The following is a 12,447-nucleotide window of genomic DNA, read 5'->3' on the forward strand; positions in this document are numbered from 1 at the left end:
GAAAAGCTATTAGCGTGACGCACAGCCACTGGATCACACTTCCTGCTTGTGGGCGACAGGTAAGACACTGCATGCTGTGTTGCCATAAACACCCAAACCTATGACATAATAAAGCAGAACAACATTCTGTGTCTATCGATCACATTGTCTGCCTCACTTTCAGATGGGTTAGGGTTAGTTGTGACCTTACCCTACAAATGTCCACCAGGAAGTTCTCAAACAGCTTCCACATATGGTTTGAGGTATAAATCTCCTTCATCTCCACCTCTGTGTCAACATAGCAGTGGTTCAGGAAGTTGATGTAGGCAATCTTCACCTATTAGGATAGAAAACAAACTCAATAAGGCACATTTATCAGAGGTGGACTGGCGATCCGTGGACACTACCTCTCAAACACCTACTGCGAGCATATAGGACTGGCACACAGCATGTATGCAGCATACATTTTTATTAACAGGCTCATATTATCGTCTGTACATATCATCATCTTCAGTTATTGTTATCTGGAACACATGCATAGTTTGAGGTGGGACCCCTGTCTGTCTCAATAACTAATGTTTTAGGGGATGCATGCCATCCAAAACAGTAAACTGAAACCCTGTTTGCAATGCTGACACTAATCATACTCTTGTGGTTGGGCCATTGATGACCACAGTTCAATGTCTCAGAACCATACACACAAAGTAAACAATGGATTCAACTACAAGCTGCCTCCCTATTTAGCTGAAATCAAGTGCGGCAATTCACCTCTGGCTTCTGTCACTTCTTGTTTAGTGTGAATAGAAAATAACAATAATAATGTCTTCCAAAATTCCCTTTAAAAGGCTTATTTTGACAACTGAAGTAAGTTTAAAGTATATCTGCTCGATAACACGTAATGAAAAAAAACTGAAGTGTGACTGCACAGTTCATCGGATGATGTAAACCCTGTATGGTCATGACATGAAACTCAGCTCCAGTGGCAACCTTACATGACTAAACTATAACATTGTCTCCACCATGTTTAACAAAGAAAAGAACAAATGGAACTGCTTACAGTCCACCTTTCTCTACTTATCAAATACTTATGAAATTAATAAGCACATATTGTAAAAAACTATGAAGTTGATGAGCTAAAACATTAAATATGTTAAATTCAGTACATGTCACATATAGAGCCCTCTGCTGTCACTGCAATATTTGGAGTAATCCCACAAGATACACACATTAGTCGTCGAGCAAAAGATGTAATAGCCTTCACATCCCTTCTAGCCAGACGACTTATACTCCTCAAGTGGAAGGAGAAGTTTCCGCCAACCTTTAAAATGTTGATTAAAGACCTCCTACATCACTTAGTGTTGGAGAAAATTCGCTATTCCACAAAAGGGTGTGCTCAAAAATTTTATGCTGTATGGCAACCTTTTTTGACATACATAGGAAATATAGATGACGCTAACACTTAAAATTTATAGAATTGATTCTACAGTTCTGTTTTTGAAGTGTCATTCTGTATAAATTTAATATGCCAATAAAAATACTTTGAGCAAAAAAAAAAATCAGTACATGTCAAAAAGGAAAAAATGATCACATTCTGTTTTATTTATGTTTTACTCAGCGTCCCTACTTTTTTGGAATCAGGGTTGTATATAACAGCTGAATCACTCACACACCCACATACTAACCTTACCTCTAATTGCTATCAGACAACTTCAGTGCACAAATATTCTGAATACCAAATAAGACACATTTTAGCTGAAAACAAATGGAAAGGCATTATTCACACCTCAGGGATACAGTCTTCATGGGTGACAACCCGTACGATATCATCCAGTGGCAGCAGGGAGTTACACTTGATCTCAGTGTAGACGTTCTTGCCCTCAGTGCAGACAGCCAGAAGTTCCACCAGGTGGATGTGGTACATGAGAGGGCTGTTTTCATCCATGCGGTCCCTCTCTGAGCGCATCATCTGGACTAGGGTCTGGAAGGAGGCACGATCGTTGTAGAAGACCAGGACGTCCTCGCCTGAGTTCACCAGCTGAGTGGTGGAGAGTCACAAGAGGGAGCACAGAGATAAATCAAGTTAGTTACCATTACTGTCAGTATCACACAACCTCATAATTCCAGTAGCAACACCACTGTTTTCATTGATATTACCAAAACCACTGTCTTTCTCCTTCATTTTCTGTTATAAAGCTCAGATACAGAACTGACCTCAGCCATGACAATGTCCTGACACTTCTTGATGAACTTGTTCTCTGCCTTCACAATGGTCTGCAGGAACTTGAGATATTGGACATGTCGGCCATGAGTCTCAGTACAGTGGACAAAGTGCTGAACCACTCGCTCGTTGATCTCGCTGCACAGCTGGAAATTATTCATGAAGATGTGCTGCATGGTGACTGCCTCTAGGATCTGAGAGAGTTGGAAAAAAGAAAGAGCAAGAAGGACAGTCAGTGAACATGAATAATGACAAATTAATTGCAGATTTATTTCCCAAAAGGCAGTATTTTAGAAACTGAACTGTGCCAACTGTAGACATCGACCCCTCAGAGTGAACCTGAGATGTACTACTCACCCCTGGGTTAAGAAACAAGTTGATGTGCTTGTGGAGAAGAGCTTGATTCTGCTGATTCCCTGCACAGAAGTTCTGCAGGAACTCGTGAGCCAGTTTCATGATCTCCTGCATTCGGACATCCTCGCCCTGATGCACATAACACAGAGTCAGCTTTTCGTTTTACCTACATTACAATAATGGGGAACTGCAAATGTGTAAAAGCTATGCAGAGCTTTAAAACGTCCATATTATTTTACAACATTCACTTGCAGTGCCGCACCTTCTCGTAGGGGATCTGCAGGAGCTCCAGCACTACACTGTGAGCTCCCATGTTCCTCAGCAGCCTCTGCTGCTGTTTCTTACTCTTCTTCCCTGAGCTTCCCTCCTGGACACACAGCTTACTGAGACGTAGCAGGATCTGATCCCACACAGCAAGAGGATTTTAATCACCACCGAGAAATCACAAAAATGAAAATACAAGAAGAAAATACAAATGAGCATACCTCTTTTACAACCCTGTAGTTGTAACTGCTGGTGCTTTCCGTCTTCTTCTTGTCTGAACCAGGAGAGTCTCCCTTTATAACAAAGAGCAATAAGAAGAAAGACTGATAACATTACATCCTACTAGATGAATTGGTTCGGCAAATGTTTTATGTTTTTATGTTCTCGTACACGGTACCTTCTTTTTGTTGTCAGACTCTGAAGGTCCATCTCCATCCATCCCATCCTCTCCCTGCCTCTTATAAACCCACAGTTCAGACTTCTCCACAATAGAACGCAGCTGGTCCAGATCTGACTTGATCTGCTTGTAGTTATCCACATCCTGGCTAGTCACCAGCAGCTGGACCTAAATTCAGGTGCAGAATTAGTTGCATTCTGTGACTGCTAGTTTTGCACTTGTGAACTTATGAGTGCAAGCTCAGATGTGTGTGTATGTTAAATGGTATAATGAAGTATTTAGGAGGGGAAATGCCTACTTGTTTGAATGCCATGAGGACCTCCTGCCTCTGGCTGAAGTGTCTGAAGAGCAGGTGGAGTGCTCCAGACACGAGCGGAGGGTAATCATGCATGGTCAAGTGCAGCAGGACTCTTAGGAAGGTACGACCTCCATGGTCATCCAGGTCTAGTGGAGTGTTCTCCTCACTAAAAGGTCATTGCAGCAGAAATTAAACAAACCTTATCTTGCTTTATCTGGCTTCAGAATATCTTCTATCTTCAGAAAATATGAGCAAGCTATGGATTACCTTCCCCCAAAAATCCCCTCTGCCTGTTCTTCAATGTTCTCAAAGTCAAGGTTTCCTAGAGTTATTAAAAAATAATAATAATAAAAAAATCAACATTTCAAAGAAATCAATTTCAACATTTATATGATAGAAATTTTTTAAAAAATATAAAATTGACTTTTGTCATAGCAGGAAAAGCTATGGGAAGACAAATTTTGTTCATGATAGTTGGTTCCATCAAGTGTCTCAGTGACATGACAGTGACTCAGCATGCACAGTACCGGGACCTTGGAAGTAGCTCACCTAGATGGAACACGCTCATTGTTTATGATGTGTGCTTTTCCACCTATGACAACCCACAGTGTCTGCTGTAAAAAGTCAATTAAACCAAGTGGCATCATACCTGGCATCTGACCTGTGACATTATTAGTTCCATTCTGACTGGCAGTGTTGTCTGCTTGCGGGTTGTTCTCATCAAACTCACGTTTGAAAATACAAAGCAGACAGGAAATCCTGTAGTCCAGTCGTACATTCAAAATAAACTACAAGAAAAGACAAAAAGTTAGAATGCAAATAAAAAAAACAAACAAACAAAGCACTTGCCTTCAAGGAAGAACCAGTTTCCTGATGTCTCACCTGTAGAATCTCAATGACCTTGAGCTTTGTGTCCATGACCATGATGTCCTCCCTCTCTGGCTCAGTCTGTGTTTTAACAACATCCCCCTCTGGCTGATGAGTTGGTGTGGTGGGCAACAAGCCGCCTCCTCGCAGCACTACCTGGGTCATCAACTCCCCGACTCCATGGATGGACTTCATCACATTACTGCCAGCTACGTTACATGCAGAAACAGACCAACAATAACAGTCAAATCTATAGAAATGATCAATATTTGTGCGGAAGCATCTTAATTTTTTAGTGAATTGACCCTTAAAATTAATATGAACAGATTAATACTTTGTAAGACAGTTAAAAGTCACATTTTAAATGTATTCAAAAACATTTGACTGAGTTATGACACTTTGCAACCCATAGTTAAATGACACACCTGTGCCAAATCTGATGCTGGTAATTCCTTTCTTTAGTTAACTAAAATTTCCTTGAATAAATCGGCCTGTGAATAATGTGTTCCTGCAAGAAAAGTTCAAGACTAAGAGAAAGAACTAACGGCAATCTTGGCTCTCTCTGCATGGCGGCAACAACATCCAAGGTAGCAAAGGAAAACATTCTTCTATGATGTACAGTAGAGTGAGTTAAGCCTAAGGAACTGAAAGTTTACCTTTGTTTTCCTCTCCCTTCTCCATCTTGTTAATGGGGTAAATGGTGCTGACATGGACACAGTCTAAAATGTTCAGTAAGATCTTTGTCAGTCGTAGCAGGTCGCTAAAGTTGTAGAAGCCAAAGTATATGAGGTTCCTTGCCAGGTTCACCACCTATACACAAAAAAAACGCAAGACCAATGATTTGTAATTGAATAAGAACCAATGTGACTTCTCAAGTGTTCACAACATCCAGAAAGAGGCATTACCTCAAAGGTAAGCTTGTTTTTCTCCTTGTCGGAGAAGGGAATGTTTTGTGACACCACCTCCCTCAGGTAGTTTTCCACAAAATCCATTGTGAGGCAGAACCGCTCTTTGATCTCATCTCTGGTGGTGCCATCGTTGTCATAGCTGCATAATTAGAGGAGCATCACATCTTACAGATGGGTGTGACATGTTTGGAATGAAGAAGTCAATTAAAATTATGTTTGAGACAAACTCACTCATCAATAGCAATCTTAGAGGGAATCTCGGACCAAAGACGGGCATATTTGACAGGTGTGACCTGTTCCTGAGGGTCACGGTCCACATGCATGTGCAGCATCAGGCGACAGAAAGACGCTCGCAAGTCAAAGGGCAGGTCCTCATCAGACATACAGCGCAGGATCAAATCCACATCCAGCTGACCAGAGATCTTGTTGATGGCCAGGTACTGACGGTCCAGACACATCCGGGCAAAGAGGTTCAGCTGGCACCTGTGCGAAATATTATCAGAGTTAAGAATTCATAATCCATTCAGATTAATGCTAAAAGAAGTTAGTGTTTATGTTTTCATATGTCTAATCAAAGACTTCTCACCTGTAGTAGCTGACCACCTCCTGGTCCTCCTTCTGGCCCTCCTTTGCATCCTGGGCCAACTCCCTGATGCTCTTACTCCTGACCTCCTTGCAATTGTCTTTCCAGAACAACCAGACCTCCTCTTCATCCTCCGCCTCCACCGGACTCTCTCCATTTGACATTGTCTCAATCTCAAACCTCGACAGGACCAATCTGATGAACAGCATAAATATTACTTCTAAATGCTTGCGTCAGATTTCCAAGAACTTGAATAATTAAGGAAAGTGAGGAGCTAACTTGGTCTCAATGAGGATGTCAGCGTTAGTAGGGTCCAGTACTGCGTTGCAGATGAGTTCCTGTGTCACAGGGATTGACTTTTGCATGGACACGCAGAGATCTGAGAGGTAGTCCAGAAACCTGTGAGAGATTACAATAAATTACATTTTTCATTTATTCTTCATAGGCACTGGATGATTTGAGAGATACACACGGTCAATGTCAGATCATATTATGGGTGTACGTCAGAAAGTACACAATTTTAAAATACATATGCCTTGTTTTGCTCCCACTCTTTCAGTATTACTCAGTTGAAAACTATGAGGGCCTCCTTTCTCCAGACTTCTGAACCAACCTTATTCAAAAGTCATTAACAGCACCTGACAGGACTTTAACATAACACAAACACACACTGTCAGCAAATTACCTGCAGAGCCAAGGTCATGCACAAGCAGCTCCACTCATACTCCTCTGCACACATTTGAATGTATTTACATAAATTTACATTCCTTAGCAGCTGTTATACAAACAAATCTGACCCCAACTGGCCACAGCTGCCTCTTCTATGCCAGTTCATGATACCAGCCAGGGCCCGTCCCTTCCTGTAGGCCTCACCTCGGCTCCCGGTTCTTCCTCACTAGAGTGACAAATGTGTCTATTTCTGCAGCAGTGATATGCTTCTCCAGCAGCTTCCGGTTGTTGTGGAGCAGAGCTGTTATTGTGTCTTCTGCCAGCACATCATATCCTATCTGCTTCTGCATGAAGCGGAATTGTTTGGCTATGTACTCCTGCAAAGAGAAATAAAGAAGGGATGATTACTGCAAGGCAAAGGCCTCGGTATTAGGGATAAAAGTGAAGTGGTTGTGTCCACCTGCCTGGTTCTTCCTGTAATCCTGCTGGGAATGGCGTAGCACTCTGTAGCAAAGCCTGCAAATATGTCTAAATGGAGCGTGGCGCTGGTCTCCAAGCTCCTCCAGTCGCAGCATGGGACCGTCACCGCTGTCCGTGAAAGGGGCTTGGAGAAGTTTGAAAATCTGAAAAGGAGAATTTTAATACCAAAAAATGTAGTTAATCATAAACTTTAAATCAGTGTAATTACAGTCTCTGAGGTTTGAGACAAACCTGCTTCAGGATATTCTGCTCTCTCATGAGTTTCTGTCTTTCTCTGTTTGGTTTGTTGACCATGATCTCTAAAACATCCTGTCCACTGTTGGGGATGTCCACCACAAAGAAAACTAGATCTTCCAGGAGCTTGGTCACAAACCTGAAGAGAGTATATATATAAGTGTACATGTCAAACACACACGACAGAATGGGTTTCCTTCCTTTAGATATTTAGAAATATATAGATCGTAACACTATAACATAACACATAATAATGTAGTATTTAAAGTCTGCAGCTGATATTTGCCCCCCCATACCTTCTTTCATTTTGTGTAATGGTGCCTTTTTCAAGCTTGCCAGCGATGGACGCCAACACTTTACTTGCATCATTGGCAAAGTCTAAATCACGTACTTCTGCTGGTGGCACTGGTACAATGGCAAAGGCTTCCTTGTCCTCTTTTACCGCTGATGTTCCAATCTGGAATAATGAATTGGTTTTCGTTGATCTGTTCAGAAAAACTTCAGTTATGCTACATGTCTTGACCAGAACATCACCTACTCACCCTTAACATAACAGGTTTCTCCTCCTCTTTGTCGATGGGGTTGTTGGTGCTGTGAACCCATGTGTTGGTGCACAAGTGTCTTAGCCTCACATAGGAACTCCTAGAAGTAACACAGGAAACCGACTGAGACGGCAAGAAAATAGATCAGGCTACAAGGCAGAGGACAAAGTGTGTTAAATGTTTGATTCCTGCAACAATATGAACGGCCATCAACAGCCACTGGTCCTATCAAAGTGTCCTTTTGCAGGTGATTTTATTTCGGACTTGTTTTAACCCTTGTATTGTCTTCCCATCTACTATATGATATGCAAGCACTTGAAAACCAGAGCATTGTTTCTGCACCATTTACATCCGTGCTTGTAGGGAACTAATCACAAGATCAATTTAGGAGGTTGAACAGGACCATTAAGAAGGAGCACATTCATGCTCCTTGGGGAATAAAACCTTTTGATTTTATTGATCCCATGGCCTTTTCTCTAGCACCATACTAAGGGCAAATTAATACGCATAAACTTGAACAAGATGTACAAGAGGCAAGTAACAGCAGTTTGTTTAGACGAGACAGATGATGATACACTTTGATTGAAATGATGATCGATACAGGTCAACAGCTAGGAACATCTATTGGATGTCATACCCTCTTTCGCTCTCTCTCTCATTGTGTGTCTGTAGGTCAGGGCAGCCCCTTTCAACAATGATGCTTTTATCAAATCTCCTGTGAGACCATAGCATTTGTTTAGAGACCAGGTCCATTAAGCCAGCTGCTGGTCTTCAAACAGTAACACCGACATTATGCCTCCCTGTGTGTGCGTGTGTGTGTGTGTGTGTGGCCTCAAAGATCAGCAGCCATAAGCCTTGACAGAACTGTATTAACAGAGTGCCACAAAGACATATAGTGAGAGTGATGACGCGACACGCTGATGTCTCTTTGTCTTCACCTACTGGTTCAAACAGACTTACATGTAACCAGCTCCTCAATCTTCACTTCAGACTTCAAATACTGTAGATACAACACGATGAACATCCCATTTACATATAAACAAGGGGGGCAGTCTAACACAGTCCAACAACACTCCACCACCACTTTCTTAGGCCTCATAAATCAACACCTTTCTGAAACGGTGCCAACAGAGATGATGAAGGAAAAGATTACAAGGAACACAAGTGAAGGGTTTATTGCACACTGCCCTAGACAGGTGCACCTAATCAAGTAGTGAGTCTGTGTATATACGTATATGGTTGCAACTGAGAAGAACCAAGCGAGCAATATTTGTAAACAAACTTCCATGGAGGGAAGAGACTGCTTACAATGTGGGATTACAGATTAGCCAGTAGTGACCTGCACAGTATCATCGCTCCTCCATTAGGCGCTAAACCTTTACGCATAGTAAATTCTGAGCCAACGTCTTTCATAACCGCTGCACGTGTGTAAGAGTAGGTGTGCGTGTGTGTGTGTAGCTTGTCAGGCCTTCGCCACACAGACAGCAGACCGCAGTCATATTCTTGGCAGGGATTACATAAACACCCACTCAACCTAACAGGCTTACCTTTGTGTACTGGTTCTTGCAGGCATTAATTAGTCCCCTAGCTAAAGTTTAAGGGACAGGGTTATTTCAGGTAGGAATGGGAGGTGCTAGCAGTGGTAGCCTGCAGCATGCAGACACACACCTGTCGATGTGACACAATGGAGGCTTTCACACAGGGTCGAGTGGCACTGTTTTTATCTTTTGTGCAGTTACAGGGACAAATGTACTATTGTTTCTAATGTAGTTTTATTTAATTTCTAATTTTAGAACAATAGATTCCCTCTCACACGGCACTGCCAACAAGAATAAAGGAAACAGAGTCTCGTTACAGGTGTACAGTCAACCTAAAATAGCACATAGTAATAAAGAACATGACATATCACAGAATTTTCTGGGATTAATTAAAACTGTGAGTTTTTTACTTTTCCAGTGTGGCTGATTGCAAGATTTTCTGGTCAAACATTTATCTGGCAGATTATGTGTGTGAAGGCATACACAGTGTCTACACAACCTCGAGATTGTGGTTTTAGCTCAGACGCATTGCAAGTGTCTTACATGGAATTTTGAAATGCAGTTTTTTCCCTTCTTGTGCCCACTATCCATGCCTACTCTTATCTTGATTGCAACGGCTTCCTGTTTCATGCCATGTTGGGACTTTCCTTGCTTTCCTTGGCTAGTAACATGCCATCTAAATGTGGACAGTATTACCTGACTAGCTTACTTTCCACTTTAGTGGCATGGTATCTTAGGAATCATGAACAATACTGAATTAAATTCATATGCAAAGTCTGCATCGAAGCCAAACATCTACCCAGTGAAAAGCCACAGAACTAATCAACCTTTGATCCCTACAAAAAAAGAAAACCGTAAATAAAATACCTCACTGATACTGTATGACCACACTCTTCCTAACAGTCTTCTCCTGCTGTCTGCACTTCAACCACATACAAAATACAAGGCAATAAATTACCACATCAAACAGCTGGTAATCCAAACATAATAAAAACATTGTCCATGGTTGCAAAACAACTCATTATCACAGAAACTGTCTCTTAGTAATGTTCAGTATTCCCCTGCAACTCAACACATGAGTCAAACTTTTACTGCAGCAGTGTTTGGTTTGTTGCAGTCTTGACATCACAGTGGTCTTTTGGGCTGACAACATGGTGTTGAGGTATTTCATCATTCCACGCAGCCCCCCCCCCCCCCCCCCCCCCCCCCCCCCCCCATATTTTCCAACATCCCTGATGTAATGTTTCCATTACAGGGCAGAAACATGTTCCCCCCTGAAGGGTCTCTGACAATGTCTTTGCCTCTGACATTTTAGTGTCAAGTCTTCACCTCACTTCTTAGCAGTCTCAAGCACGTTCACACACTGATGGTGGGAGTATTTAACAACCTCTTGCATTTTTACATTCAAAAAGCACAATTTTTTCACTATCTACATCTTCTACCTCTGTGATATTATGTAAATTTCAAATAAATCTAAGCAGTCCAAAGAGGCACTATTTGTTCGTTGTGTGGGTATACTGTATTATACCTGGGCACCATGGAATCCCCGCCTCTCAGAGTGGTAGGGTCCAGCTCAAAGATGGATGAGATGTCCATGCCATCGGGAACAGGCACCAAAGTGTACATGATCTTCTCCTGTGGAGCTCGCAGACGACCTCGTAATGCCTCATTATCTGCATCCAGCTAGAGCAAGAAAACATGTGGTGATAGGGAGCAAAGCACTGGCTACAAACTGAAATGAAGCTTACAAAAAAGATAAGGACCACTGATAAAATGCACAATGGTGCTCAGGCATGATGAGACCAAGGAGTATGCATGTTTACACTATAACCTACTAGTCAAATGAAGCTAATTTATCAGATTAGCTCTCATGCTTGACTGAAGCAGTGCGAAAAGAGTGACATATGTCTCAGTCACCACTACAGATTGTTGGGCCTTGTTGGCACATAGCTGAGAACTACAGGTTCCCTGTTAGGGTTAGTTTGGTTTGTGTAACACCGCCACCTAAAGGTGATTTTCATTGAGACACATCAATTGAAATGATGGTATGGTGACACCCTGTGGTAATCTACTGCTACAAAAAGGAAGACACATACAACCAGATAGAAGAGTTATTCAAGGTTAAGGGTGGTGAAAGAGAATTTGGACAACAAAGCAACCAAGGCAGTATGATGCATGTGCAGATATGGCAATGATTTTTTTTTGTGCAATGTCACTGCAGCTAGATAAAGAATACTTGACAGTACCTGGAAATTAAAGGGTGTAAAGTCCACCACCTGAAGCAGAAAGCAAAGATCCAGCAAAGAATTGAACAGATTAGATCAATGCAGCGGGGCAACTAGTGTGACACTGCTAAGTGCTCAGAGAAGAAGAGAGGAAATCTTACCGAGGACCGCTGCTCAGCACTCTCCTCCTCAAAGTCTGGATTCACCTGGGAAACACATCCACATGTCAAATATCTTGCTCAGCATCATTTATTTCAAATTGTGGTGACTGCACCAGCCATCCAATTTACCTGTTTTTTTTACGTTTTACACAGCATCCCAACTTTGTTGGAGTCAGGGCTGAACTATATCAGATACATACTGACACCATTTGAAAGACAGGTGCAGAAAGGTAAAGAAGTTGACACACACCTCACCCATCTCAGCAGCCAAATAACACCCTGTGGCCAAGTGTTTAAACCTGAACAGGCTGTTCCAGTAGCCTGCACCTCCTCTGCATGGGTCATGGTGGACCACCTGGAAATGGCAATAGAATAGAATAGGCATAGATAAGTCTCATATCAGATTGGTACAAAGCTGCATTACTTGTGTTATCTTTGGTAGATTATTTCTGTAGCACTAAAGCCATATACACAACTTAATGCTTTCTCTCTCCATGGTTAGGGCAGTGTACTTGTTGTGCTAACCTCTACTTCCCACAGCGCTTTGCTGCTGGTGGCAGAAGTGGCAGACTGACGGCCTGTAGTTCTAAGAAAGACATACTGCTTCTTCCTGTGGTCGTCACAAGTGAGGAACTTCTCCTGCTCTGCATGGAACAGCCGGACTACATCACCCTGCCATTACACACACATACACAGACACACACAAGTACATGTATAGCGTGTAACTGAT

General features: G+C 42.1%; 1 protein-coding gene across 1 annotated transcript in view; it reads right to left on the reverse strand.

The window, feature by feature from the left end:
* itpr1b (inositol 1,4,5-trisphosphate receptor, type 1b) overlaps positions 1 to 12,447 on the reverse strand; it is an 82,382-nt gene that overhangs the window by 51,273 nt on the left and 18,662 nt on the right. The window contains exons 9-34 of the mRNA XM_041950034.1: positions 12,243 to 12,389; positions 11,968 to 12,072; positions 11,718 to 11,762; positions 11,578 to 11,607; positions 10,860 to 11,014; positions 7,794 to 7,893; positions 7,548 to 7,708; positions 7,249 to 7,390; positions 7,002 to 7,160; positions 6,742 to 6,914; positions 6,148 to 6,267; positions 5,872 to 6,063; positions 5,517 to 5,768; positions 5,283 to 5,424; positions 5,034 to 5,187; positions 4,393 to 4,586; positions 4,160 to 4,298; positions 3,778 to 3,832; positions 3,511 to 3,676; positions 3,213 to 3,380; positions 3,037 to 3,108; positions 2,814 to 2,951; positions 2,555 to 2,680; positions 2,191 to 2,391; positions 1,763 to 2,014; positions 191 to 316 (exon numbers count right to left, since the gene is read on the reverse strand). Of these exons, the coding sequence (XP_041805968.1) occupies positions 191 to 316; positions 1,763 to 2,014; positions 2,191 to 2,391; positions 2,555 to 2,680; positions 2,814 to 2,951; positions 3,037 to 3,108; positions 3,213 to 3,380; positions 3,511 to 3,676; positions 3,778 to 3,832; positions 4,160 to 4,298; positions 4,393 to 4,586; positions 5,034 to 5,187; positions 5,283 to 5,424; positions 5,517 to 5,768; positions 5,872 to 6,063; positions 6,148 to 6,267; positions 6,742 to 6,914; positions 7,002 to 7,160; positions 7,249 to 7,390; positions 7,548 to 7,708; positions 7,794 to 7,893; positions 10,860 to 11,014; positions 11,578 to 11,607; positions 11,718 to 11,762; positions 11,968 to 12,072; positions 12,243 to 12,389 (3,714 nt within the window). The remainder of the gene's footprint in view (positions 1 to 190; positions 317 to 1,762; positions 2,015 to 2,190; positions 2,392 to 2,554; positions 2,681 to 2,813; positions 2,952 to 3,036; positions 3,109 to 3,212; positions 3,381 to 3,510; positions 3,677 to 3,777; positions 3,833 to 4,159; positions 4,299 to 4,392; positions 4,587 to 5,033; positions 5,188 to 5,282; positions 5,425 to 5,516; positions 5,769 to 5,871; positions 6,064 to 6,147; positions 6,268 to 6,741; positions 6,915 to 7,001; positions 7,161 to 7,248; positions 7,391 to 7,547; positions 7,709 to 7,793; positions 7,894 to 10,859; positions 11,015 to 11,577; positions 11,608 to 11,717; positions 11,763 to 11,967; positions 12,073 to 12,242; positions 12,390 to 12,447) is intronic.

Source organism: Chelmon rostratus, chromosome 2, assembly GCF_017976325.1.
Source record: "Chelmon rostratus isolate fCheRos1 chromosome 2, fCheRos1.pri, whole genome shotgun sequence".
Classification (NCBI taxonomy): domain Eukaryota; kingdom Metazoa; phylum Chordata; class Actinopteri; order Chaetodontiformes; family Chaetodontidae; genus Chelmon; species Chelmon rostratus.